The sequence below is a fragment of the Carassius carassius genome, chromosome 6, assembly GCF_963082965.1.
Source record: "Carassius carassius chromosome 6, fCarCar2.1, whole genome shotgun sequence".
Classification (NCBI taxonomy): Eukaryota; Metazoa; Chordata; class Actinopteri; order Cypriniformes; family Cyprinidae; genus Carassius; species Carassius carassius.
Genome location: NC_081760.1, coordinates 1,671,247 through 1,698,897, shown reverse-complemented (window position 1 = coordinate 1,698,897; position 27,651 = coordinate 1,671,247). Strand labels below are relative to the sequence as shown.

General features: G+C 36.7%; 1 protein-coding gene across 1 annotated transcript in view; it reads right to left on the bottom strand.

Annotated features, from left to right (window-relative positions):
• The window catches only part of LOC132142183 (adhesion G protein-coupled receptor L3-like), a 95,133-nt gene extending 67,919 nt beyond the window's left edge, over window positions 1–27,214 (bottom strand). Inside the window, exons 1-2 of the mRNA XM_059551842.1 lie at window positions 26,811–27,214; window positions 1,994–2,135 (exon numbers count right to left, since the gene is read on the bottom strand). Coding sequence (XP_059407825.1) covers window positions 1,994–2,111 — 118 coding nt within the window. The 5' untranslated portion in view covers window positions 2,112–2,135; window positions 26,811–27,214. The remainder of the gene's footprint in view (window positions 1–1,993; window positions 2,136–26,810) is intronic.
• Window positions 27,215–27,651: the final 437 nt, after the last annotated feature.

The window sequence follows — 27,651 nt, the reverse complement described above, 5'->3', positions numbered from 1 at the left end:
GAATTATTACATTAAACCAACTATGCAACAAATCTAAACATGAACACAGTGTTCTTCATCTTTCATTCACACGCTCTCTCTCTCTCAAACATAAAATAATCCGCTTTTAGAGTGTGTTAGAGAGAAGGCATGTAGAAAAAGGAAAGGAAAACTATTCTTCATTATGCAATAGATAGATCTCATATCTGCATCGAAAAGTCACATCTATCTATTTATCATGCCCTTAAATTACACACACACACACTCAGATGCTTAAATCAAAAATCATTTTCCTGTTTTCCTGTACTGTATAGCCATAGACAGACACCAACACAATAAACTGCATTGTAATGCGTGCACAGACACAGACAGAGACACTCATGCACACTCGCTCTTAGGAAATTAACATCAGGGATGTGAATGACACTTGACTGAGTGCATGAGTTCATTTCATATTCTGCTGCTGCCTCTGATTAGCCCACGTTCATAAAATATGATCACAATATAGTTTTTTTCCATATCATACGATATCAATACTTAGCAAATATTAATTTACCATTAAATGCTTTCCACATGTTTGTTAGGCCTTGAGAATGAATGGAAAGATTTATAAATGAAATCCACAGAGCTTTCTTTGATTTTCATTTCATTTCATGAAATGTCTGTTATTTTCCAGATAAAATGAAATTTTGTTTTTCATTTTATTTCAGTTTTGTGTGTGTGTGTGTGTGTGTGTGTGTGTGTGTGTGTGTGTGTGTGTGCGTGCATGACTCAATACAAATTTACTAAATAATAAAAAAAGACAGTTCATGGCCCCTTTACAAATAATCATATTATAATCACTTGAGAATTATTCATTCATTCATTCATTCACATGCAGAACATGCTCATTCGTTATTAGCGGCATGCATTGAGTGGCTTCTGTCAAGTTAATAATCCAAGTCGAGTAAAAATGAGAGTTTCTCATTGTTATCCACATCTACTTTATCAGATCAAATGTTCTGATTCTAAAAGGCCAGCAGAAATGACTGTGCATAAGTGTGTGGGCAGGGCTGACTTTAGAACTGAAATGGCTTATGGGTATAATGTAGGTTATTGGTTTAAATAGGATCAGAAGGCTGCTGTCGAGGTAGAACTGTGTTTCAGCGCCCTTGAAACTGAAGGAAGGTGAGTGCCAGAGAAAAGAGGCAATCGATGACAGTGAGAAAAAAGGAGAGAGGCTGAATGAATGTGTGCATTACAGAGATACAGAGAACGTCGATAAGGCAGCGCTTGTGCTGAGCGTTGCCCTGATGTTTTTAAAACATTCTCCCAATCCCCCAGTGTCCTCTGAGCTCAAACCGTTACGCTAAAGGTCCCCTTGAGGGGCCGACTCGTGCACACAGGGTCACGCTAGCATGTGGCACACACACAGCGTCTAGACGTCTGCATCTATGATTATTGATCTGTCAGATCCTCTTACATCTCACACACTTTTATATGTTCACACACATTTTTTATAGTTATGGATCGGCCCATAAAATGGCTCGTTCACTGGAAAATAATCTGGCTATATTTCATATTTCACTATAGTGTTTGGCAAAAATGCAGCCATCTATTAAAAGGCTTTGGAGTTGTTTTTGTTTGTGTTTCAAATATCGTTCCCCCATATGTGCGAGAGCACGATTCCGCGTATGTGTGAATGTTTTGATCACAACGCAGTTGTGAAAAATTCAGTGATTGCTCATGAATCATTTATTGCTGCGAGAAGAGACGTCTCAATTAATAGTTTTCAAAACTTTTAATAAGACGCAAAAACTTTTCACTGAAGATTTGAGAGCTGCGTGCTTCGCTCTCATTTGGCTTGTCTTCATCTGACAATCTGCACTTCAAGGTTGAGGGCCAACTAATCAAATAAAGGCAGTAAGACATCTCATTTATGCTTCTCGACGAAAACAACACAACAAGGAAATAATTGGCCTTTGTGTGTGTGTGTGTGTGTGTGTGTGTGTGTGTGTGTATGTGCACCTCTTACCGAGCGTGACGGGTGTGAAGAGGGCAAAGAATAAAAGCAGGCGTGTAGACCACATGACCACCGATGACCCTGATGACCTCTGCACTGACTCGCTGAAGAAGCGTCTCACATTAGCCATGGAGTTCGTCTCTGATGCAGGAACCTAAAGCAGGAAGGACACACACAGAGCAAGCAAAGAGAATGTTAATGTTACAGCTAAAGGTCAATTATTACAATTAAAAAATAACCAGAAAATCAAAAGTTACTCTGTGTATGTTTCTTTATAAATGTCACTGGTGTTCCCGTGCATCCTTGCACATTATTTGAAAATATGTTTATTTTTATAATCTCTTATCAAATAGTAATAATGTCCTTCTTTCCAAACCAACTGAGAGCATTCAGCACAGGATGTGTTCTTGTGCTCAAAGACAGCTTGATTAAGAGAAAATCTCAAGCAAGACTTCTAAAAATTATAAAAATGCTACAGATAAAAACAAAAACACATGTTGTGTTTGTACCTCTGACAGACTGTGTGCCAGTGATGGGTTTATGTAATATATTCTGTGCGAGGAATGTTAAATTAGTTAATACTAATGAGTAAACTGTGAAATGTTTAACAGAATATTTCAGAAATGAAGGACTATTTTAAAAAAAACAATACGTTTTGCAGCTCAAAAAGCAGAGAAACTGATTCAGCTGAACCCAGATGTAATGATCACTCATATCTCTTGACAGTCTAGCTGGTCTCTGAATCATGTCTGTGTAATGAAGTCGATGCCAAAAAAATAAAAAATCCATAATATTTCATAGAGATTATTGACTGTTGTGTATGTTTGAGCATGCAACCATTCAATCATCTGACAAAAAAAGAAAGCGTGTGGGTGTTTCTTAAACTCCAGGCACTTTTATGCACCTAGAGTTTAATTGAGTTTTTTTAGAGATTTAAACTTTTTTTTTATGTCACACATGAAAATTATATTAAGTGCATTGACATTTCATAATTGTTTCAATTAGGTTTTTATCCATACCAATTTAGTTTTATTATTGTTGCAGAATTTCAATCTTAAACAATGAAATCCATTACAAAATGTACATTATTATACTATGATCACCAATGCAAATTTTACTTACAGAATATTAATAAAGTGCATCATTTTGAATCAAGTTTGTCAACTATTTTCTAAACACGTATAATAATAATAATAATAATAATAATAATAATAATAAAAACAATAATTTCCGCCACAGTGCTATTAAACACAATAAATAATATGAGATGTGTTGAAAATTACAATGTGTTAAAAATGTACACTGTTGGACATATTACAAAAAAATGTAGCTTTAACAATGTATTTTAGGGCAGTTTACTTTCTAAACATTCAGATATCGCCCAAGGCATTGCAATGTGTAACAGAGGCATGACAGGATAGGATAAAATTCCTGTGACAATACTCTTGAGAAGACACATGTGGCGCGCAGCTAAAGCCTCCTACAGCAGCTTAATGCATCCATCCTCTTTCCCTCTCCCACACACACACACACACACACACACAGACACACACACAGAGAGAGAGAGAGTTGTTATGTATGCCCTGCCTCCACTGAACATCTTCACCTTATTAAAAATAAAGCACTATACAGCCACTGTCTCATTAAACTTACATAAACACTCAACAATACCACTCAGTCATTAGAAACACACAGTCGCATAATCCTCCTTATGCACATAAACACACATAGCTTAAACGCTCTCTCTTTCTTTGTCTGAGTGATTGATGGCTGCTTAACTAAAGAGAACAGGAGGGTTTCGAGCAGATGTCCCACATTATATCAGGGACATATGGGAATATGTCCACAGTACCAGTAAAGAGCATGTGTGAGCAACTGAGCATGCAATCATTCTACCAGTAGAGTCCTGGTCAAATGAGTGTGTGTCTAAGAAAACAGTCAGTCTGCCAATCAATCATAAGTACAGTATATGCACATATGGGAGTGTGCATGTGACAAGTGCTTCAACAAATAAAAAAGACACACTATTCCATTTTACTTCAGTGATGCTTGCTTAGATATCTGTTTGCATGCTTTTTTAAAGGAATATTATACCCATGCATGAGAGTTTTGTCATCGTGTTTACCCTCATGTCAATCCAAACCTGTGTGAAAAACAAAAGATATATTGAAAAACACTTTACATGATATTATGTTGCTTCTTGCATATTTCGTGGCATTTTCAACGGGAAATGTACAATGAGTGTTTCTGAAAAAAAAAATTATTCAAATTTCTCTGAAACAAATAAAGTAGCCAACATTTTACTACTGTATTTTGGTTTATACACATATTGTATCTCTGCAGCTCAGAAATTAAATGTTATGTTTGAAAGTGATAAATGAGAATTTTCATTTTTGGGTTAACTCTCTCTTTTAAGTGATTCATTTTGATTTTATAGTGCAGAATATGTTCATGCTTCCTCAATTATTTCATTGTTTAGCATGATCCATTTGACCATATGCTAATTTTAATCTCTTAATGACCTAATTATCTACTTCAGCATAACCAATGTGTGTCCACTCTAATGCTGATTAATCATTGGGCATCTGAGGATGACCGTCAGGACTTCCGCTACTCACTCATTCCTTAAAGATCCCATGATTTGTGTGCAATCTGTAGTTGGCTGCAAGTCAATTTGTGCAGAACATTCACACTGAGAGTGCCAGATTTGTATTATGAAACATAATCCAACACTTTTAGAGATGACAATCTTCAGCCATCATTTTGGATCCTTTGGAAAAATATACAGAGTGGCAGGTATAGCATGCATCTAAATACTATTTAGGCGTAATAGCAGATCATTTTAATAATTAGCAATAACTTAAAAATAATTGGCTTACTAATTTATGCATTAAGTAGGCTTGTATTGTGATAAAGTTCAGCACACTGTTGCATGCTAATTAAAGCACCGAAGCACAAAAGAAAGAAAGACTACATAAAGAAATCTACATAAACTGGTCAACTAGTATGTTTTTGGACAATAAGACCATCATGACTCTAATACACACAGTCAGGAAGAGCACCGGATCTGACCGACTTCCCTTTATTATACTTAGTTAGTGTTCAAAAACAATCTATCGGACTATAAGCAGATAAGGTATCTGAACACTGAACAGGTGGCGTTGGTGTGTAAATGTCATAAGAGGCAATGCATTAATGTACACCTTCCTGTGTTGCCAGGCATTTTTCCAGCGTAGTTTCACTAAAAGCATTTGTTTTTCTAAAGGGGCAGGAAGTTCTGACACATAAATGTTACAGTTTGTTTAAGAAACTCTTTTTATATCAAAGGTTCACAGACTTCATTTTCTGGTGAATGACCTCTTTAAAACCTACTGTATCAAATGCTTGGGTTGTCTTTCTTTAAATTATATGCCACTTAATGTGACGTATTGTTATTTAATGCAGTGGTGCTGAATTTCAAGTGTGGCTGAAGTGAGTGAATACTGTCGATGGATCCACATTTGATTGAGACCAAGTAAAGTCAATCTGAACTTCCTGTAAGAGTGTGTTCCTGTACGTGCCGATATGCGATCCCTCCCGCTTGCTGTCACTCTCGTTCTCTCTCTGATTATCTATAATACCATATGGCAGTTTTTGACTCGATTGTGCTGCGGGGTGTCTTACATACTTGGTAGAGTTTGGCTATAAATTATGGCACAGAAATGCTTCCATGTCTTAGTCTCATTCTGGCAATTTCTGTCTGGCATGGCATGACCTTACGAGCTCCCATCAACCCCTGCAGCTCTGTGTGTCCAGTAATGAGAGCAGCAACCTCTCTCTCTCTCTCTCTCTCTCTCTCTCAATGAGAGTCTGCCTGAATCCTCAAATCAGGGAGTCTCACAGTAATGACACACAATTAGAAAGACACGACCATGTATTCCCCCACCATCTCGCTCTCTCCGTTCCTCACTGTGTCTCTTCCTATCTCGATCACTCCATCTCTGCTTTTTTATACCTCATATTCCTCCTAGTGCATTTTTGGTGGCATGTACTGACCTCGTTTTTTGTTTCCCTCTTCACAATAAGGGAACAAATAACTTAAGCTTTCATGCATCGTGGACATTTGGTGAAATGCACACTCATTTCACCAGGAATTGCAAACCTATAAGACATCTGTTCATCTTGGAAACAGAAATGATGATATTTCTAATATTCTATCATCGTTTTTATCTATCCATTGACATTCCACAAAACCAAGATTTTTAAGATTTTGCATGTAATGTAATCCATATGAACCGAGTGGTTTAATTCTGTATCTTCTGAGGATTTAACTTAGTTTGATTTAACTTAGTATGATTGATTTAACCTCAATCATACCTTCTTAATGGTTTTTGCACATCTTTTATTTCGTGTTTTGAATATGAAATAAATTCTTATAGGTTTGCAATGACATGAGGTGAGTAAATTTACAAAATATTAATTTTAGGGTGAACAAACCCTTTAAGACACAACAAATAAAGCTTCAGCATTTAAAATCAAATTATATTTTTCATATCAACTGATATTGGATATTTAATTGTGCATGTTCATTTCTATTTATATATATTTAAATCACAGTTGCATTATGTAATGCTTACTCAAAAGCAATGTTTAAAAACACTAGTAATTTAATAGAACTTCAAATGTAATCTTCATCAAAATCATTTTCTTGCAGAATTTAAAAAACAAAATATTTTGAAAGTGTTTTATCTTTATTTGGACCAAATACTAATGAATTTTAATGCTGGCCATTTATAATTACTTAATAAACATTAAAATAATTATCAATTTATAAGTGTGGAGTCGATTTCTCATATCATTGCATCCCTCCTTTTTTCGAATTCTGGATGTTTCAGACTGGAATCTGCTTCTGATTGCCCTTCAGCGACTGCCCTTTAGTTTGAAGGAGCAACTGAGGTTTAAAAGAACTTCTTACACCCTTGTGGTGTATGACTGAGAATTCAGAGCAGGAATTCAAAGGTGTTTTGCAGTTCACATCCCCCTAGAGTTCACAGGATTTGTAGTTCATGTAGGATAGTTCAAACTGGCCTGCACGATTGAGACCGGTTTGGCGTTTCGATGCCAATAACGTGTCATCACAGGGCCACTGAATGGGCCAATCAGATGTCAGCTGGCCCCACCCCTAGCCCCGCCCATCCTCCCTCTCTTTCTCTCTTTCTCTCTTTCTCACTAAACAGCAGAAGAACTTAGTTTTGATTTATAATGATGGTGCTGGTGACTTTTTGCTCTGACAGAGGGCATGTTTATAAAACTCTTTCTGATCCTCAAAGAGTCATAAATCTTTATTCATTTCCCCCCCGTTTCAATAATTCAGAATTCAGCATGCTGAAATCACTATTAATCTTGAATGCACACACACACATTGAGTGTGTTGGGTTGAGTTCCTCTAGCCTTTGCTCATAATATATTCTGTGTCTGTCTCTGGCTCACTCTTCATACTGCCAATACGACTGAGTCTCTCTGATTTATCTTTTATTATGTCCTACAATCTACTTCTAAAGCACTCCGCTCACTCTCTTTCTCTCTCTCTCTCTCTCTCTCTCTCTCTCTCTCTCTTACACACACACACACACAGACAGACACAAAAGCCACATTCATGAGCCACACATTACACTCACATGCACAAACACGTAAAATAACAAACAGAATCGCTGATAATAGACTACAGCAACGTCTGTGCATGAAAAATACAAACCACAAATTCAATCTTGCATGAATACATAATGCTACAGACGAATGTAAAATGTGCTTTCTTCAATCCAGAAGGAATATTATGAACTTGTTTTTTGATTTGTCTTTAAAAACTGTTATTAAAATACTGCAACATGACATACAGTACAATTGTACAGCAATTTAGTGAGATGAGACACACTTTGAAAATGAATGAAAATGAGGCTTTGAGGGACTGAAATCCTGATTGAAAATGTAAATGTGCATTTTTATCTGGAAAACATAATTTTCTCATCTGCTATATGTCTCTAAATCATTCTGTCAGATGTTAGAATGACATTCAATAGATGTTTTTGATACACGATGATGTTTTTTTCAACTTTAAGCAGTTTTCTATTGCAGCCTTTTCTCTTTTTGTGGCCACGTTACAATGCCTTAATCATTTTTATTTTTGCTTTTCAAAAGCCTTTTATGTCAAACTCTATTTATTTAATCCTTGTCCCAGATCTAGACTTTCAATCTTAAAAAAAATAATTAAATGCAATTAAATTGGTAAGACTAGAATTCATTGAGAGTGAAATTAACATAAACTAATTTAATATTTATTGAGAGAAAACGAATTAACACTCAACTAATTTTCATCGCATCCAACTATTTTATCAAGTTTTTCGAAAGGCAATGTACTAAGCTGCCAAGAAACAAAAGTGTCAGAATATAAATTATGGGACATGAGATATGTGAATAAAACCAAAAATAAATAATATCTTTTTTGTTTTGTTTTGTGACATTTCATCAAATTATGCAAAATCTGTTTTATTAATTGTGCATATCAGAGACATAAAATGCTGGCTATGGAATTAAACAATTTCCGCCACATTGTAATTCTTAAAATGACATTATTAAAATGTAATTTCCACCACAGAATGCTACTAAACAATCCGATGAACATTAATCATTCAGCCAATGAAACCATTTCCAGTCAACAGGAACAATGCAGGATGAAGCTATAGTTTTGTCTCTTCTTTTCTATCAGATAGCAAACAGTCCTGATTTACTGGGTGCTTCAGTGGGCAGAGAGGGGCACTGGCACAGTCCTGTCACTCTACATTCATCTAGAGTCAGCTACAGGCCAAACACTCCCATGGACAGACACGCAGGGGCTTGTACAGTAGTATTGTGCACAAATTCTAAAGGAATAGCTTTAGGATTCAAAAGGCTTCAGTGTGCATCTCAAGGCTAATGTGGATTAAAGCTATGGTTTGTAGGATAACTTTGCTAACATGGACAAAGGTTAAAGGAGTATCAGCTGCTTTGTGCAATGGTAAAAACCTTTAAAAAAAGTGATCTGATAGCTCAGCTGGCCTTGTTCAACTCGAGCAAAGTGTAAATCATTCATGAATACACAAACAGTTCACACACAAATGTGCTCTATTTTAGTTATGAATAGGCCCAATGTGTGCGTTGTCATCTGGAAGTTGCTTTTTTAAACAGTTTTCTCATCTGAAACGTTCCCTGATGTTAAAACAACATTCAGCAGATGTTAATTCACAAATTTTACATTTATGTAAGTTCATTCTTGATTACCGGATGGGTTACAGAAAATTATGCTTAAAGTGGAACACAATGCTAATCATTCAGTACTACTTAGTAAGAGTACGTAAAAGTAGCCTGCCTAGTGTAATATCTTTTTAGTATGCACATCATGAACTCATCTTTTTAAGGGTATCATGTCATAAAATATTTTGCGATGGCTAATCTGAGCGCCTCTGGTTGGTCACTGCATTCAGAAAATCAACAGAATCGTGTGTGATTGGTTATAATGCGAAACACTCTAAAACGTGTCAAAAGAAATATGATGTAACATGAGCATAACTAAACTTAATGCTGCAATCAACACTTTTCATTTCATTTTCATTTTATTCATGTCACCCAGTTTAATTGTACAGGGGAAATTTTGTCCAGTTCAGTAGCTTTTTTGCCCCATGCTCCCATTATTTCCGAGCCGTGGCCAGGGGAAGGCTAAGCCTACTGGAGGAAAAGTCATTTGGCTCATCTTATTGAATTCATAATATCAATATATATAACCAATATGAACAGCTGTGCATGCACAAGCAATGAGTATACTTTGACTGTACGAGGACGGCTTGCACCATTTTCCATGTGCCTCCCAATGGAAATTAACCGACTTGTGTTTTCTGTGTCCTGAACAGCCTTTATATTGAGCTGCCCACCAGGAGTTCACCCGGACCCTCCGATGGCCTCACCTGGCTTGTACATACACTTATTAAATAATAGCCTATAATACAGAATTTGCATTTGAAGCAGTGGTTGCATGCTGTTTTAATCTTTTTTTTTATGTTGCAGTATGAAAAATTAAAAAAACTTTTGTATGCAATTGTATCAATAAACAAATTCTCCAGTCTTTCACATGAATCTTAAAGATCATGTTTAATATGTGAAGTGGGGGTGATATGACAGTGTTTTGTGCATGCCCTGCAAGTACCATAGTATTACCATAACTGTACCATAGTGCCATCTCTTCTAGGTGATGATTTCAAGGGGACTACCCTGTACTTTTTCTGCCAGCGTGTGATCTAGCTCTCTAATTATGCAATGCTAAAAGTGCTCAATCTGCTCAGCCTGATTCAGCATGATGGCGCTGATAATTAAAGCCATTTCATTAATTATTCAAGACGAATATTCGCTATTGTGGATTTGGGTGAAGTGGTGAAATATTTACGTGTTTTCTCCTCCAGTTCACTAATATTTTATGCTGCGCCTAAATTCACACCATATGATGGACAGAGAGAAAGAGAGAGACAAAAGCTGGGTATGAAATCTGAAAAAATGCTGTCTTCGCAGGCAGTGTGATGGTAGGAAGGCAACCGTGTATGTCTACATCCAGTGTTCACATAACATTCTGCCGACTCCATCTGGTCGTTTCAGAGCAGAACTGTGTCCAAAATCACTTACTGTTTCCTATATAGAGATGATGGAGGTTTATTCTTCATATAGCCTTTAGGTTTACAGAGTACAGCCAATAATTTTCCTGTAGGTCAAGCATTCATGTTAGTCTAATCAGTTAATTTTTTATCATGATTTAGCAATAAATAAGGACTCTGTGTGGCATGTAAATAAATCTGCCCCAGTCCTTTTCTCCTCTATGAGTGCAGAAATACTTCACAACATGGATAGATATTTTTTTCAAGATAGTAAAAAAAGAATAATAATAATGATGCATGCTTTGCATGATTTGTTCATTCTTATTTTATTAATTTAAAATATATATTTTTTTTAATTATATGCACAAATATTAAACTTGACAGACATCATGCCATCCATGAAACCTCAAAGATGACAAGTTTATATATATATATATATATATATATATATATATACAGCACAGCTGCAGAGTGACGAGATTATTATCATCATTATTCAAATGTTATAGGTCAAAGTTGACAGAGCACTCTCTGGTTAACTACATCAGATTTGTTTTTGTCTACATGTAGTCCACTAGGTGGAGTGACCAATTTGTCACTGTGTGTACAGTTTGGTGGTTGGTGGAGGAATCTGGAAATAATAAAAATGGTGTTTAAAGAAGAGGATGAATGGATTAAATAAAAATTATAAATAATTCTTTGATCAAGAAATGAGCACCAGTGCTCAATATTCGCTTGTTTATCACTAAAGCTCACTTGAATTTACTCTAGATCATTTGACACAGTTCAGATGCATGGCTTCATACACCAACACGTCCTGTGAAGTCACTGACAGACGGGCCTGAGATGCAGAAAGTGTGCTTCAGTTTTTAAGCGTGGCGTATACAGCCGAATACATAGCATCATATTTACTGAGAGTGAAGAAAGACTCCAAAGTAAACACTGTGCAGAACGCCCTTCTATGGAAATGGTTTGGGCATGGTTTATGCAAATGACTAACCTCGGGCACACAAACGCTCATTTAGAATACAACAAATTCATTAACATTAAAACGAGGTTAGGAACAAATACATGTGCACATGTTTTGAATTAGGTGGAAATGTATGCTGAGAGGTTCTCCTGTGCGTATAAATACAAATAATCCACTAGATTATTAATGAATGAGATTAAATGTCTTTGCACTCTTTTAAACTTGAGTTGTGAGTATCTATACTCGTCAGTCGTTAGCTGTGCTGCAATTGAGAAGCTGCTTGAAATGCGTCATCGTTGCCACAAAAGATACAACAAATGGACACTTCGCAGCCCAGTTCATCCCAAAATCAGTGCTGGGTAGATTACTGGCAGTCCTTTACTGATTCCAAATTACATGACAAAGATAGAAACGTAATCCATTACATTACACATTTTAGGTAATATAATCAGACTACTTTTTTAATAACTTTTGACCTAACTCGTTTATTTAATTTGAAAACCGTATAAAAGAAATCGCAAAAATGTAAACTGAAAATAATTTTATCACTAAAATAAAAACTTACAAATAAAAAAGATTCAGTATTTTTTTTTGCATGTCATGTGACCATTAACCAACATCTGAGAGCCACGAACATGCAAATGTGTAGATTACATGTTTATCTTATTGCCTTAAAATCTCAGTGGCTATTTTAATTAAATATATTAGGTGAAAGAGGTTCATCTGACAAAAATATAATGTGACTTTGTGCATTTAATGTGTTTGTAATGTAATTGTAATATGTAATTATGTTATCAATAAAAAGATCACTGTTGTCGGATTATGAGTATTTAAAAAAAACATTACAATTACTTACTTTTCCCGAATTGGATTATGTAATCCAGGGTTACACTTTATTTTAATATGTCCTTGCTCCAGTGTAATTATACATTTAAGCACTGACTAGTATTAATTAACTACATGTACTTACTACATGGTTAGGGTTTGGCTTAGGCATGTAATTAATTGTTATTATAATAGTAAGTACATGTAACAAGTAACAAGGGCACCTTCAAATAAAGTGTTACGTAATCCACTTACTACTACAACAGCTCTGCCCTTGGGTCATTAAACACTGGTGACAATAGTATTTATTTTTATTTTATTTTGCAGAGACAATGCCGGATTACACTTCAATAAAAGCTTTGAGTTTCAGCTTACTTGGATATCTAATGAAATAAATGTTATACAAAAAAAACACTTTAAAATGGTTTAAATGTTGACATTTCTTACTAACATGCAATATTATAGATCGTTTCCATTTAACAACCTTCAGGTAGTTTGTTGTTGGGCCTTCATTTCCATGTGTTTTTTGACTGTGAGACAACAGTCTGCAGGAGTTGCAACCTTGTGTACAAAGTAAAAAATGTTGCTGCATGTGTACTATGCCAAAGATGAAGTTTACATCACGTACACTGTATGCATACATTAGCATGATACCAAAGTATACTTGAGGATTAAAGCTGCCATGAATCTCCCCGATATTGTGACTTAAATCCAAGTCTAACAGATGAAAGTAAAAAATGTAGAGCAGGGACTTGGAACAACATAGGCTGATAAACGCAAGCATGCAGAGATGGGATTCAAACAGAATAAATGATTATTCAAAATAACATTAATAGCATGCATTTTGAAAATACAGTAAATACGGTGAGTTTTAGAAGTTTCGATCCTGCAGTAAAATATATAACGATGCAGTGACGAGGATGAGAGAGTAGGAAGGAGGAGGAAAACACCCTTTCAGAAGCATAAATATAACACTGCTTTGCTTCTCCTGCAAGCGGAGCTGTACAGTGTCAAAAGTTGCGCAACATCCTTGTGATGAAATATTCAATGCTGCCACTGATTCAGTGTGCAGACAGAGCACAATGCTATGCTAAATTATACATCCCACACACACAATCACTAGCTTAGCACTTAACAAAGACATTCTTAAAATATGAGTCAAAATATGAGTCAAAAGTTACTAGGTATTGCAGGGTGTGGTTGAACATATGGAAGACATAGCTGACTATAAAACAGTGTATGTGCTTACAACAGGCATTATGGAGCTATAGCTTTAGCTTTTGTTATTGCATGTGCTCTATTTGTTTTACATACTCCCTCTGTTCGTCTCTAATCAGGTTGTTTTTCTGTTGGTGAGCAGTTATTGTTAATAGTGTGTTGCTCCCTCCTGGAATTAAACAAGTCCAAATGCAGCTCTACCCAAGAGCCCTGCTACTAACAACAAAAACTCTCATAGTCCCTCAGCAGTGTGTGTGTGTGTGTGTGTGTGTTTAAGTGGGAACTTGACTTTATGTACTCCATGTCAGAATGGATGTTTGTCTTAGAGAGCTCAACTCCAATTCTGCTGGGTTTGGCTTATCAACGGCTGAATACCTCTGAGAGTTGGGAAAAAAAATGGAGGAAAGGAAACGAATTACCAAGGTATGACACGAGCAAGTGGGCGTTTAAGATGGTTATACAATTAAACACTGCAACGCATTCATGAGAATACACATTCGAGCTCACGCACACACTCTGTAGTCTGTCTACACTTTTTGTGTCTGAAAAAAGGAAATAGCAGTCGCTCGGCCTCATTGTTTTGGTGGTGTGTGTGTGTGTGTGTGCTTTTGTTTTTGTGTCATATCAGGACACAACTCTGTATAATGTCATGGGTATGACACAGGTATTACAAGGAGAGGGTGACTTATGAGGACATAACCCATGTCCCCATTTTTCAAAACGCTTATAAATCATACAGAATGAGTTTTTTTGAGAAAGTAAAAATGCAGAAAGTTTCCTGTGAGGGTTAGGGTTAGGTGTAGGGTTGGTGTAGGGCCATAGAATATACAGTTTGTACAGTATAAAAACCATTACACCTATGGGATGAACACACTTTTCACAAAAACAAACGTGTGTGTGTGTGTGTGTGTGTGTGTGGCCAGAGAAGTTGGAAACACCTGCCACTCATTTAATAGTGAAAGATGCATCCTGTCTTTCAAATGCCATTGTCTCACTCTGAAACACACATTAACTCAGTTTCCACTGCTTTCACAGCATAACAAATGTCAAATGATACATGAATCAGCACTGTGTAGCATAAACTGTAAAAATAGAAGAATGCAGCTATTATCTCAAGGAGCTGTTAACAAATATACTTTAAGTGTAACCTAAAAGTAGTCAGCTTCATTTAGTTCATTTTGATATTATTGCATAAAGCAATTTTTTTGGTTGCATGACAATATATATATATATATATATATATATATATATATATATAATAATAATAATATTAATACATTTTATTTGTAATGCGCTTTTCTTAAACCCAAAGCACTACAGTAATAAAGTAATAAATAAAGTAAAACAAAACACCAAAAGCAATACAACAATTCATTATAGAAAGACAGTCTTGAATAAATGTGACTTAATCAACTTTTTAAAATCATCCAACGTTGGTGCATTTCTGACGTGCAGAGGAAGTACATTCCATAGCTTAGGGGCTTTATATGAAAAGGCTCTTTCCCCCATGGTCTTTAGCTTGCATGATGGCTGGTTAAGTGAAAGAGAGTTAGTAGAGCGAAGAGAGCGTGATGGAATATAAGGGCTGATGAGTTCACAAAGATACTCAGGTGCAGTCCCATGAAGTGCCTTGTATGTTAAAGTAAGAATTTTAAAATCAATTCTCGCATTTACGGGAAGCCAGTGTAATTGTGAAAGAACCGGTGTAATGTGTTCACGAGGAGAAGTACAAGTGAGCACACGAGCGGCAGAATTTTATATATACTGAAGCTTGCTCAACGATTTAGCTGGAAGGCCAGAGAACAAGGCATTACAATAATCTAACCTAGTTGTTATGAAGGCATGTATAAGCCTTTCTGTGTCTGCAAAAGAGAGAAAAGGTCTAAGTCGAGCTATGTTTCTCAGGTGGAAAAATGCAGTTTTAGAGATGTGTTTTATGTGTGCTTCAAATGATAATTGTGAATCAAAAATGACACCAAGATTTCGCACCTGTGAAGTGGGGATAACCGTGCAGGAATCAACAATCAAACTGATCTGCTCGGCCTTACGTGTGGCTGCCACTGTACCAATCCGCATCAGTTCAGTTTTGGAGCCATTCAGCTTCAGGAAGTTGTTATGCATCCAGTTACTGATCTCTGCTAAACAACCACGTAAAGCTATTAATGAGCAATGGACATCAGGACTAGTGGTGATGTAAATCTGCGTATCATCCGCATAGCAGTGATACCCAAGACCATGTTTCCTAATGATCTGCCCAAGTGGAAGCATATAAATATTAAATAATATTGGACCCAGTACTAAACCCTGAGGAACTCCCTGTCGAACAGGCACGGTATCTGATTTATAGTTACCCAAGCCAACAAACTGGGCACGTTTAGTTAAATAAGACCGAAACCAATTGAGGACAGCTCCAGAAAGACCCAACCAATTTTCCAGCCTGTCAAGCAGAAGAGAGTGACATATAGTGTCAAAAGCAGCACTGAGGTCTAACAAGACCAAAATACTGTATGCACCTGAATCCGCTGTGATAAGAAGATAATTTATGACCCTAATTAAAGCGGTTTCAGTACTATGCCCTCTTCTGAACCCAGATTGAAAAGGTTCAAAGAGACTGTTAAGAGCTAGGTGATTATTTAACTGAACAGCCACAACACGCTCAAGAACTTTAGCCAAGAATGGGAGGTTAGAAATCGGCCTGTAATTGGATAAATCAGATACATCACAACCATTCTTCTTAGGGACTGGTGTAATGGCGGCTATTTTTAGTTCTGAAGGAACAATTCAGGAGGTCAATGACAAGTTCACAATTGAAGTCATAAAAGGGCAGATTGATGCAAGGCAGTTCATGATGACCGAGCAGGGAACCGGATCTAAAATACTGGTTGTAGAGTTCATGGACTTCACTGTACTTATAATAAAATCATCTCCGACCATTACAAAGTTTGAAAAGGTAGTAGTTGGGAAGTTTAAAGGCTGGATATTAACTAGCTCAAGAGGAGTGATGGTATTTAAAGTGCTATATATATCCTCAACCTTACCAGTGAAATAATGAAGAAACTTATTGCACTGTTCAACAGAGGAATGAACAACGGCCTTAGTCGGTTTGAGAAGATTGTCAACAGTCTTAAACAGCGATTTAGTATTTGTTGCAGCGTTACCAATGATGCTTGAATAGTAGCTCTTACGTGCAGTATTCAAAGCAGAATGGTAAGCAGACTGTTGTTCAGTGTAAAGAAGCCTATATATTATATATATATTATATATAAGTTTTTTTATTGGTTCTTTATGAAGTTTGACAAGCTGAATACGAAAATCACATCAATTTTAGTGTATCATTATGAGTGCTTGTGAAAACCTAAAAAAAAAAATGAATTACAACTTATTCAAACTATATATGTTACACAAGTGTATGATAATTTGGTCACACTTTATTTTTAGAAACAATTCTCACTATTAACTAACTATTGACTCTGACTTTAGCTTCAATAAACTCCTAATGTGCTACTTATTAACAGTTAGTAAGGTAATTAAGTTTAGGTATAGGGTCGTAAAAAAGTTTATGCAGAATAAGAAATTAATAAGTACTTCATACTGTAAGTACTGATAAACAGCCAATACGCTACTCGTATGCATGCTAATAAACAACTTGTTAATAGTGAGAATTGTTCCCTACACTAAAGTGTTATCATAGTTTATATTGTATTTATTTAACTCGGACTTCTCTAGTATGCACAAGTCAAGTTCTTTCTGTGTTTGATGATGATGATGATGCATGGTGTTCCAAAGTGAACTTTAACTGATATCCCCTGCTCAGGGAATTAGGGTGCAGTGAACACTGCATAGGGACACTGGGAATCGCAATGCATTTAATGTTAAAAATAGTAAGACTTAAAAAAATGCATTCTGTTCCTTTTTGCACTCAATCTAACTGTTTTAAATGCAGGAATGAATCTTATATAAACACATATCGGATCTGGGTCAGGTGAAACTGAAACCAGACGAATTATACAGGGCTTCATTAAGAATACTAGTTGTTCAGGCAACAGTGTAGTCAATGGTGAAAATATGTTGTTTTTGCAGTGCACTAATTGCTTTGAGCGGGTCTGCGATCTCTCTAACTCTCTTACTATGTCACTAATTCCCAGGATTGAACCTTCAGTGTTTCGTTACCAGCTCTGATCTTTAACCATTATCCCACCACCACTCCAGAGGGAGGAAACCTGAAAACATGAAAGCCTGCAGATTAAGTCATTGTAAAGCACTGCACAGAATGTGGGCGGATGCTGATTCAAGGGTTTTTTAGAGCGCTATACATAACCACCTTCCCGTTTAAAAGCGGTCACTTAGGAAGACATCCATTTGTTGTCTGTTCAATAGTGTGCATGTCTTTAGAGCCACGTTTGAAAAGTTGGTTATTACACACACACTCACACATAGATATCTGAAGAGCAATTCGGCTTCATAACAATCCACAGAGCTTTTGTGTAATGGGTTTAAAATCCAGGTGTCTGTGTGCATGTATTCAGAAGACATGGATGAATAAGGCACCAAATCTTGAATATCTTTCTAGCACAAAATAGTGGTTGTTCTTATATGCACGCATGTTGACAGTGCCATCCGTGACAGGAAAGGGGGTGGGAGCGACATCATTCTCCACCATTATAAGGTGAATTGCATCACTGCTACCCAAACAACACCTATACCCAGTTTCTGATATCCAAACCCTCATTCTGACAAAATAACACAGCATATGTCCTCTATTCCCATCTGTCTATCCTCTCATCGCTCTCCCTCACGATGGGTGGTCATATTTCTCGCTCTGTTTCTAACTCTCTCTCTATTTCCCTCTGTAATTGGGTGTATTACGGGACTGGAGGCGATGAGCATCATGGACACGGCTCAATGGGCATAGAAAGAGAGAGAGAGAGAAATAGAGAAAGCAAAATGCTACAGCAGCTTCAGGCAATAACAAGGAAGAAAAAGACTGTGGTTTGTCCGAGAAGAGAAGAAAGGGGAGGAGAGGAAAGGAGAGGAGGAACGACAGCCATGTGAGCGAGACATAATATAGAGATGAAGACGAGCACTACAGGATCATGAGGAGAGAATTATTCTGTCTTTTTGGACCAAAAATGGACACTGTTAAAAAAAAAAACCCACTTGATTTGGAAATCTGCGATTTGGAGCTTTATGATAATCCCAACAGAATGAATTCTACATATCTCGCCACAGAAAGACTAATATTGAGCCAGACTTAAATAAATCAGGCTGAACTGTGGCAGCCACAGGATATAAGTTAATGTTACTTGTCATGTGACCGTGTGTGCGTTCGTAATATACGCTACAGCGGTGCATCCAGTTCCCTCAAGCGTAAAATTAAAGAGTCATATCCTGGAAACAGCATAAATGTGACACACATTGGTGTGCGTGCACACACACTCACACACACACACACACATCCCTGACACAGCAGAACTAATGGGAGCGTCGGTCCTTTGGTAACCAGTCAGCTGTGTGTAACTGCTATGATAAGGACAAGACACCTTGATTTCACCGCTTCATTATGTCACACATAATACCTGACCTTCAATACGATGCACACTAACAGATAATACACCACAGACGACCAGGGGTCAATGACATAATACTATATTTACTTTATATGTATATGAATTGCAATGCAGTTCTTACATAGAGTGACATATAGACCTCTTCTAAGAAAATGATTTCAATATCTGGGTAAAAAATTATTTTGATTTTTTTTTATTTATTTTTTTATTTACTAAAAGACTGAGATAAAAAAAAGCCCCAGAAGCCCCAGAAAAACAGGTTTTGATGGCAGACCCTCAGTGGTGTACTTTGCTGAAATCTCAGTTCCCACAAGCAGAATAACACTGTACTATAGATGTGAGCGATGACGAGGAACTGTTAATGGAGGCCAAATACAACAGATCACAAGAGTGAAACAGGGGCACACACACACACACACACTGGACGAGCATATTCCTCATTCACCGGTTTAATGGCTAATTAGGCAAAAAGCTGGATGAGGATGAATCTCTCAATCCGTCAGATTCCTATTTTCCATTTCTCTGTGGCTCAATAAAACAATGTAATGGACCTTCTCTGACTTTTTTTTCTGTATGTAGAGAACTATGCAGGATGCTTTATCCATGTGGGGAATATTCCAGAAGAGCAGCAGTTATTTAAGATTCAAACACAAGGATAACAGATGGCTACCAGAAAAAGAGAGAAAAAAACACACATAGAGAGCATGAGAAGAGAGAGAATGAAGGAAATATGACAGACAGTGTTGGTTCCTCCCAGTAAGCCGGTCTCTAAGGAAAGCCAAATCCACTGCTTAGTGGCGTTTAAATTAACAACATTACTTTCTATACCCCCCACCGTCACTCACCTCACCTAGCATCAATGCACAAGTACACATGTGCTTTTTAAAGGTGGATGTGATTCTGAACACGTTTCAAGTGCTCAAAATAGACGTTTCGAAAAAGCAATTGATCTGAGCATTTAAGAGATGTTTTGACATGGTTTGAACTTTAACTGCATGAAAATTGTTTTAAAACAGACATGAAATCATCTTATTATGAATTGTTATTTTTATTTTTAAAATTTAGTGTGATATCACAATAGAATAAAAGATCTGTCGCGAGTTCTGTGACATTGGATAAATCGGAAGAATGATGTTTCTATATGAGCGTGATGTGCTGCAGATCTCATTTGCATATTCAAATCTGGTGCATTATGGCATTTAACATCATTAACGTCAAACCGAGCGCTGTGTTTTGATATGCCGTATTTGAATATACACAAACTCAAATGAGATTTCAGAGCTCTGTACAGCAGACTTTCTATAAATAAAATCTGAAAATGCAGTCTGCTCCTCACACAAGTTACAGTATCTTGTTATTTCAGAAGACTTGCGAGTTTATGAGTCATTTGGGCAGCAGGGAACAGCAGCAAGTTATTGTTATGGCAGAGATACATTGCAAACTGCGAGAGGGATAACAAGGATGATTAATTTTCACTTTTACTTCAAAGAGCATCTCACTTGACTGGTCACCCTGCTCCCCATTTACTTCCATTGCATGGGAAAGAGAGTTTGTCAAAATATCTCCTTTGTGTTCAAAGAAAGAATTTCAATCAAAAAATATACCGGCCTAAATTTAAGATTTATGTATTTGAATTGCATTTAAAATCATCCATTTCGATTACAAATAATGTATCGTGTGATGCATATTTGTCAGCCATAAGTAAGAAACAGGTAAGATTTCTGCACTCAAAAAAATTAATATATTATTTTTAACTATTTGCATATTTATTTGCATTTGAATTTAATTAAATAGGCATATTTTTATTTTTAAAACGCATTTATTCAAATAGCTTAGACTTTACATGTAATTACGTATCATGTCTTTGATACATAATTGTGCATCACATTAAGGTGATAAGTTCATTTATTAAAACTGCAATCCAAATGGATGGAAATTTTATATGCAATTCAAATACATAAATATTAAATGTACGCCTATGTATTTTTTGACGAAAGGAAAAGAAATCCATGCTGGTTTGAACTGCATTGTGAGAATAATGTAATGAGTAAATGATGATTCTTTTTGAATGCATTATTCCTTTAAATTGTTTCCACATTATGGGGTAAGTCCCACAGGGGCAGATGCATGCTGTATTGTTTAGAGGTGAATGCACAATAAATGTTTAGAAAGAAAATGTAAATAAATATCCCACGGCAATCAAGACAACTTTGGACAAAAAGCACCCATTGCTAAGCTAAACACTTTAAGCTGTTGTTTCACTCTTGAAATAGCTCACATTGTCCAAAAGCTGAAAGACGAAAACAACTGGAGGTTGATGTTTCCTGTGCCATTCATTACCCATCAAGAAAAAAATACTGCCTTTGACTTCAACAATGAAGTGTGCCAACACAGCCAGGAGCAATCGATGCAAGGAGCAATCAAACATCAGGGTGATCAATCAATCACAGAACTGCTTTATCTCAGAGGCTGCTTTCCTCTCCCTGAACCTGTCACTACAGCAGACCCGAGGGCACATAAGTGTTAACGTTAGTGTCATGCTGAACTACACTTGGAAGGAGACTTGCATGTGAAACAGTTGTAGAAATGCTTGGTTCTTTTGATTCAAAATGCCTGTCAATTGCCAAACTGATAAAACATGTACTAAATATTTAACTGTAATTGCATTCAAATCTATATAACGATCAATGTTTTTTGCTGTTGTTTATTGCCTGTAACATGGTATATCTACGGTCTCTTAAACTGTGGGAAAGGGTATAATGCATAAGTCATTTCTCACAACGGTTTCACTGTGCAAAACGATAACGCATTAAAGGAACCATGATGATAATGAGCAAATTTTACAAGCAAATTTTCCATTCATGCAAATCTATGCCACAACAATCTGACTTGCCACAGGTGTGCCTCTCTACTACATCTCTAGCCTAGTCTTAACCGACTCCAGCTCATGTTCAAACTGGTCTATATTTGTTAACCCTCTCAAGGCAGGCGTTGTTGATTTGCAACAGTTAAAAACTAAAAACCTTATTACTCCAGATACATATTTTATGTATCTGGAGTACTAAAACTTTACTAAAGGTTACTAAAGTTACTAAGTTACTAAAACTTAATTTGAGCCTGAGAGGGTTAAATACTTACTCAAATGGACAATAATGCATGCAATGCAGAGAAAACAGGTTGCTTTTATGTTTTATTTGTAATGGCGCTATACTGCATGTAAAAGTAAATCTTGGTTTAAAGCACTTATTTAATGAAAATGTTCCCATTTTCTGTGACCTAATCTGTGTTAATGACAGTGATAATGAAGAAAGAACTCACTATTTGTATGAATTTTTAAACTACAGCTTAAAAACTGTGAATTAACTAGTGTATACTTATTGAAGTGGTACCCATTTATCTTTGTCATGCTGTTTATGGGGTTTATGGGATTGTGGGTGATGACATCATCATCACTATTTTTGCTCCAGCTTCAGCTTGAAGCACTTGACACGCTGTGTGATGCTCTGAACATGTAAGCATGTGTGTATGTGAAAGACCTCACACATCTCACACACACACACACACACACACACACAGGGATGGGCAAAACAGCGTATTTTCAAACCAAACCAGTTGGTGGATTGTCTGAATGAGCAGAAGGTGTTAAAAAATGCTGTATAATTAGGGTCCACCAGACTCTGATCAAACGCATTTCTTCAGCGTTCACACAGGATGTGTTTTTGTGTTCAAATACAGTGCAACTGAATGGAAAAGAAATCCGGCATTTTGAACAAGTTGAATTGTTTTTAATTTGACACAGTGTGAAAACAGACAGTGTAAAAAATATAAAGCAGTTGTTTTTAGTGCATCATAAACACACAGTTGCATCAGTGTAGTCTGACTCTTAAACAAATGAATCTTAAGCAAATAATATTTAGTGAATCAAAAAAAAAGGACAGCATAACTGTAGTCAGGAACAAATTACTCTAAGTTGGTTATTTTTTTGTGAATTAAACATATGCAGCTTACAACAATCGCATAATTTTTTTGTGTTGTTTTTACAGTATAAATATCGAAACATTCATGAATCAAGATGCATTTACCTAAAAGCCATTAAAGTTCTTTTATTGATTATCTCAACATTTGGCATTGAAGTTGTTGTTGTTTGTTTGTTTGTTTGTTTGTTTGTTTGTTATTTACAAGCACCAAAAGAACGGTTAAGAAAATGGTAAACCAAAAGCAGAATATTTAAATTATATTTCCAGCATCCTAATACTCAATTATTTGTTTTGGATATTTTTCAACCACTCTTTAAAATACTGAAAATACTGAAAAGAATAATAATAATGATGATAATACAAATAAATAAAAATACTAAAAGTTCAATTTAAAAAAGGTCTAGATGAACTAGTCATCCTCTCTAGTTGCTAGTTAACCATTCAGCCCTTTCCTAACACACATACTTCTGACAAAACACAGCAATAATTCTCTCATCACTTAAGCCCACTAAAATCCTTTTAACCTTGCAAATGGATGAAAATAAAAGCATGAACACACTTGTGCACATGGGATCATTGCTCTCAATTTCCTGTTGGGACTGAAGTAATCAAAGTCCTTCAGAAGACCATTCCAAATCCCATCGTCATTGTTTGGTGACCTCCTTATTCAATCAGACGCTAACACACACACACAAACACACACACACATCCTACTTGAAATCATGGCCTGTACACACTTAGTGGCTCTCAGTTCCTGCCCTGTGTGTGTATAAAAATGGATGAATTTGTAAGTGAAAGGGAGAGAAAGAGATGGAGATGCGGAAGCTGTATAATTCATGCGAATCACTGTTTTAGTTTGAAGGACATTCAAAGAATGAGAAGAGGAGCAGTCGCTCGAACACATGCACTCAGTGTGCTGTGAGCAGCTGCTATACATCTAATTGTTTTGCAGGAGTGTGATGAACTGAATTTCATTTGTTTATATTCGAGCGGTTGTGACCACACACATGGGCTGTCTTTCACAGATCAATGACAGCCCCAAAACACAGTTTGTATACTCATGCAATCAAACCAATAATCAAAAGCGAGAAGCGTCCTGCAAGCTGTGTTTGTCACCCTTTGATGATGAAAGCAGCATGTCACACCGGCCTCAGTTTGATAATGAGCGAGTGTTGCAAATTACACTCTGATCCATGCTATGACATTCAAAACATATAGCAACAAACATAAACCCATGAACTATTTTATGTTTTCATAATGTTATGAAAACGTTATTTCCGATACCTCCATTTTTTTTAAAGAGATTCTTTTGTCATTTAGTCACTTCTCATGTTACTGCAACCCTGTAGACCTTCTTTAAACTGAGGAACACAAAATAAGATGTTTTAAAGAATGTTAGTAACCAAACAATTTTGGTTGCCATTGACTTCCACTGTATGGCCAAAACAACACAAAACAAAACAACTTAAAATATCTATATGTTTTATGTTCCACTGAAAAAAAAGAAAGTCATTTGGGATAACAGGAAGGTGAGTAAAACACTACAGAATGTTGATTTTTGGGTAAGGATGTCCTTGGTTATATGAATGTTATGAAAACGTAAAAAAGTTTGTTTTAGCTGACCGGACCATGGTGGACAGATGACGTTACATAAATCCATTTGAAAATCATTATTTTATCATTCCTTTGGTGATGTTAGTGGTGCAGAAATTACACACTTCAGCTTGAAGACACTAAGAGTGGAAATACAAAACACCCCCATCAAGGCAAATGGAGCAAACCAAAAAACCCAATCTGAAAAACACAGCTCCACCCAGTGTGTGAACTCCACGAAACTCAGCACACCACCCACTGACAAAACAAGAGGACAGAGGGAACATCTTGACAGACAACATAATCTAAAACCCTCCCATTTACACAAAGAAAACCATTAGTGCCTAAACATAACTATGCAAACTATACAAGTTTCAGAAGCTAACACTATAATGATATTTCACTTGCACTGGCATCAGCTAAAGTGTTTTAAATTGACCTGTTATCTTGCATTAAATGTCATACACTATCAATCATATATTAAAATATTTCTACATCCACCAAGCAAGTAGGAAGTGAATTGCAAGTGGCATCACATAATTCTGCAAAATGCAGCAAAATCGAATCGCTTCTAAAAAATGCAAATTCTGTCATTGTTTACTCCACGTCATGTTGTTCCAGAACTGTTTAACTTTCTATCTTCAGAGGAACACAAAAGGAGATGTTGTGCACAATATAAGGGACTGACAGCTTCAGTCACCATTCGCTTTCAGAGCATCTTTTTTCTATAATATGAACGCAAACTGAGGCTGTCATCCTGCCTAACATCTCCATTGGTGTTTCACCAAAGAAAGAACATCATATGACATGATGGTGAGTAAATGATAACAGAAGTTTCTTTTTTGGGCTGAACTCCCTTTAATGCATCCCTTTTTGCTGGATCAGGAATGGAAATGTTTGTCAAGTGAGCAGATTTTATTTCTGTTTGCTTATAACGAATCCTCTGATGGAACAATAGAAGAACTAATGATAATTCTAAGTTTAAGTTATGAGTTTGACCGGGGATCAAGCCTGGAATCAAACCTCTAATTTTATAATATTACAGAAAGAAAAGGCACAATCCTCCCACACAAAAGCAGGTCTGATATTTTGGTGTGTTTTTTGTCAAGGCCCTGGGTGAACGTGCCTGTCCATTCTTCCTGTCTCTGTCTTTTTCTATTCTAAGCTAGATATGCATTATGAATGTGCTGCAATCAGTGGAACACAGGGACTGATCTCTTCCTTCCAAAATGTGTCACCCACACGAAGTAAACAATCACTTAACATCTAGTGAGTTGATTCTATTTCTATGTAATAATCTCTGCTGACATACTGTATGACAAAGAGTCCGGTATTCATTGTTTATATGGTATATATGATGATCCAGCATGTACTGTAATTTAAATGGCATCAGGGTGACATGAATAGCAGATGTGTCTTTATCAGGCTACTCAATGAATCAAGGTCATATGATCTCTGTACAGATCTGAAGGTGTTCAGTTGCATGCATCGCTGTTGATGCATCCAAGGCTTTTTATTTTGCTCTTTTTTCTTCTGGATTCTCTCATACCAACGCATCTCCTGTTTATACACAAACACACACACATGCATTTACACGCAGAGAGAGAGAGAGAGACAGTCCGTAATTGGCATTAAGTCGAACGAGGCGTTGACAGTCTTCTCCTTATGCAAAGGAATGGATGCTGTGAAATGTAATAAGCCTTTGATACAACGTTGTTTGCGACAAGCTGCCTCCATTCTGCATGCAATAAACAAATTAAAGCTATCGTTTCGTTACGTCAAGAGCTGAAAGCAGAGACTTAAACACGCGCGCGCGCGCAACGACGCCCATTAAAACACCAAGCACGACACACGGCAAAAAGCATCCTGTGTCCAAACCCCTCACACACACAATCAGCTACAGGATATGGAGAGTTTGAGGAGTGTAAACTACAGCATCTCTCCGCCACTGTCAATCAAACGTCGATCGGTTATTGATTTATTGTTTCTTACGAAATAACGTCACCTCGTTTAAAAGCATTGACTCACCGCATCTTATAAAGCACTGGAATAAAAGTCAGCTCCGGATGTGTTCAACAGCATCAGGCTGTGTGAGATCTCAGAATGCTCCTTAATTCCCGTGACAGTGTGTGAATAAAACACGCAGATGATGGTTCCCAGATGCGTCTTTATGAGACTCGAAGCCTCCTGAAGAACCACGACGAGGAGGAACAGTATATTTCGAGTATCCTGCGTTCCCCAAACCCAATGGATATAGTGCCCTGTGTTGTATCCCGATCAGTGTTTTTCTGGAATAAGAGGAAGATGCGCAGAGTGGGTCCAGCGATGGCATCAGCGCCAGTCCATCGCTAGATCGTCCATGCGACCCGACAGCTAATGCACGCGCGAGGAGAGAAAATGACAAGCCAATTTGGAAGTAAAGTGATGCTTGATTCACGGATGGAGGGTGGGAGGGAAAGAGAAAGAAAGGGAGGATAAAAGAAGAGTGATGACGGGAGGACTTGAGCACGCTCTGGCGGTCGAGAGCGCGCACAGCAGTGAGGGTCGACCTTCCCTTCACTTGAGGGGTCTTTCATTGAAATGGGTGCAGTGTGACTTTTCTGTTTTGAGATGTGTTTTTATTTTTATTTTACATTTATTTAAGCTTCAAAAAGCTTAAAACTACATGTTAATTTTACAGATTGTAAGTAAAGTGGGGATACAGCGACATCAAAGTAAACGTAAAGGTAGCCAGGTTATATCCTGGACACTGCAACCCGTTTAAAAAAATACAAAAATATATATAATAACGATAGCTCTACATGCATGTTCAGATTTTAATGATCAGATTAATGTACAAATTCATGGTAACAGGGTTGAGATTTAAGCA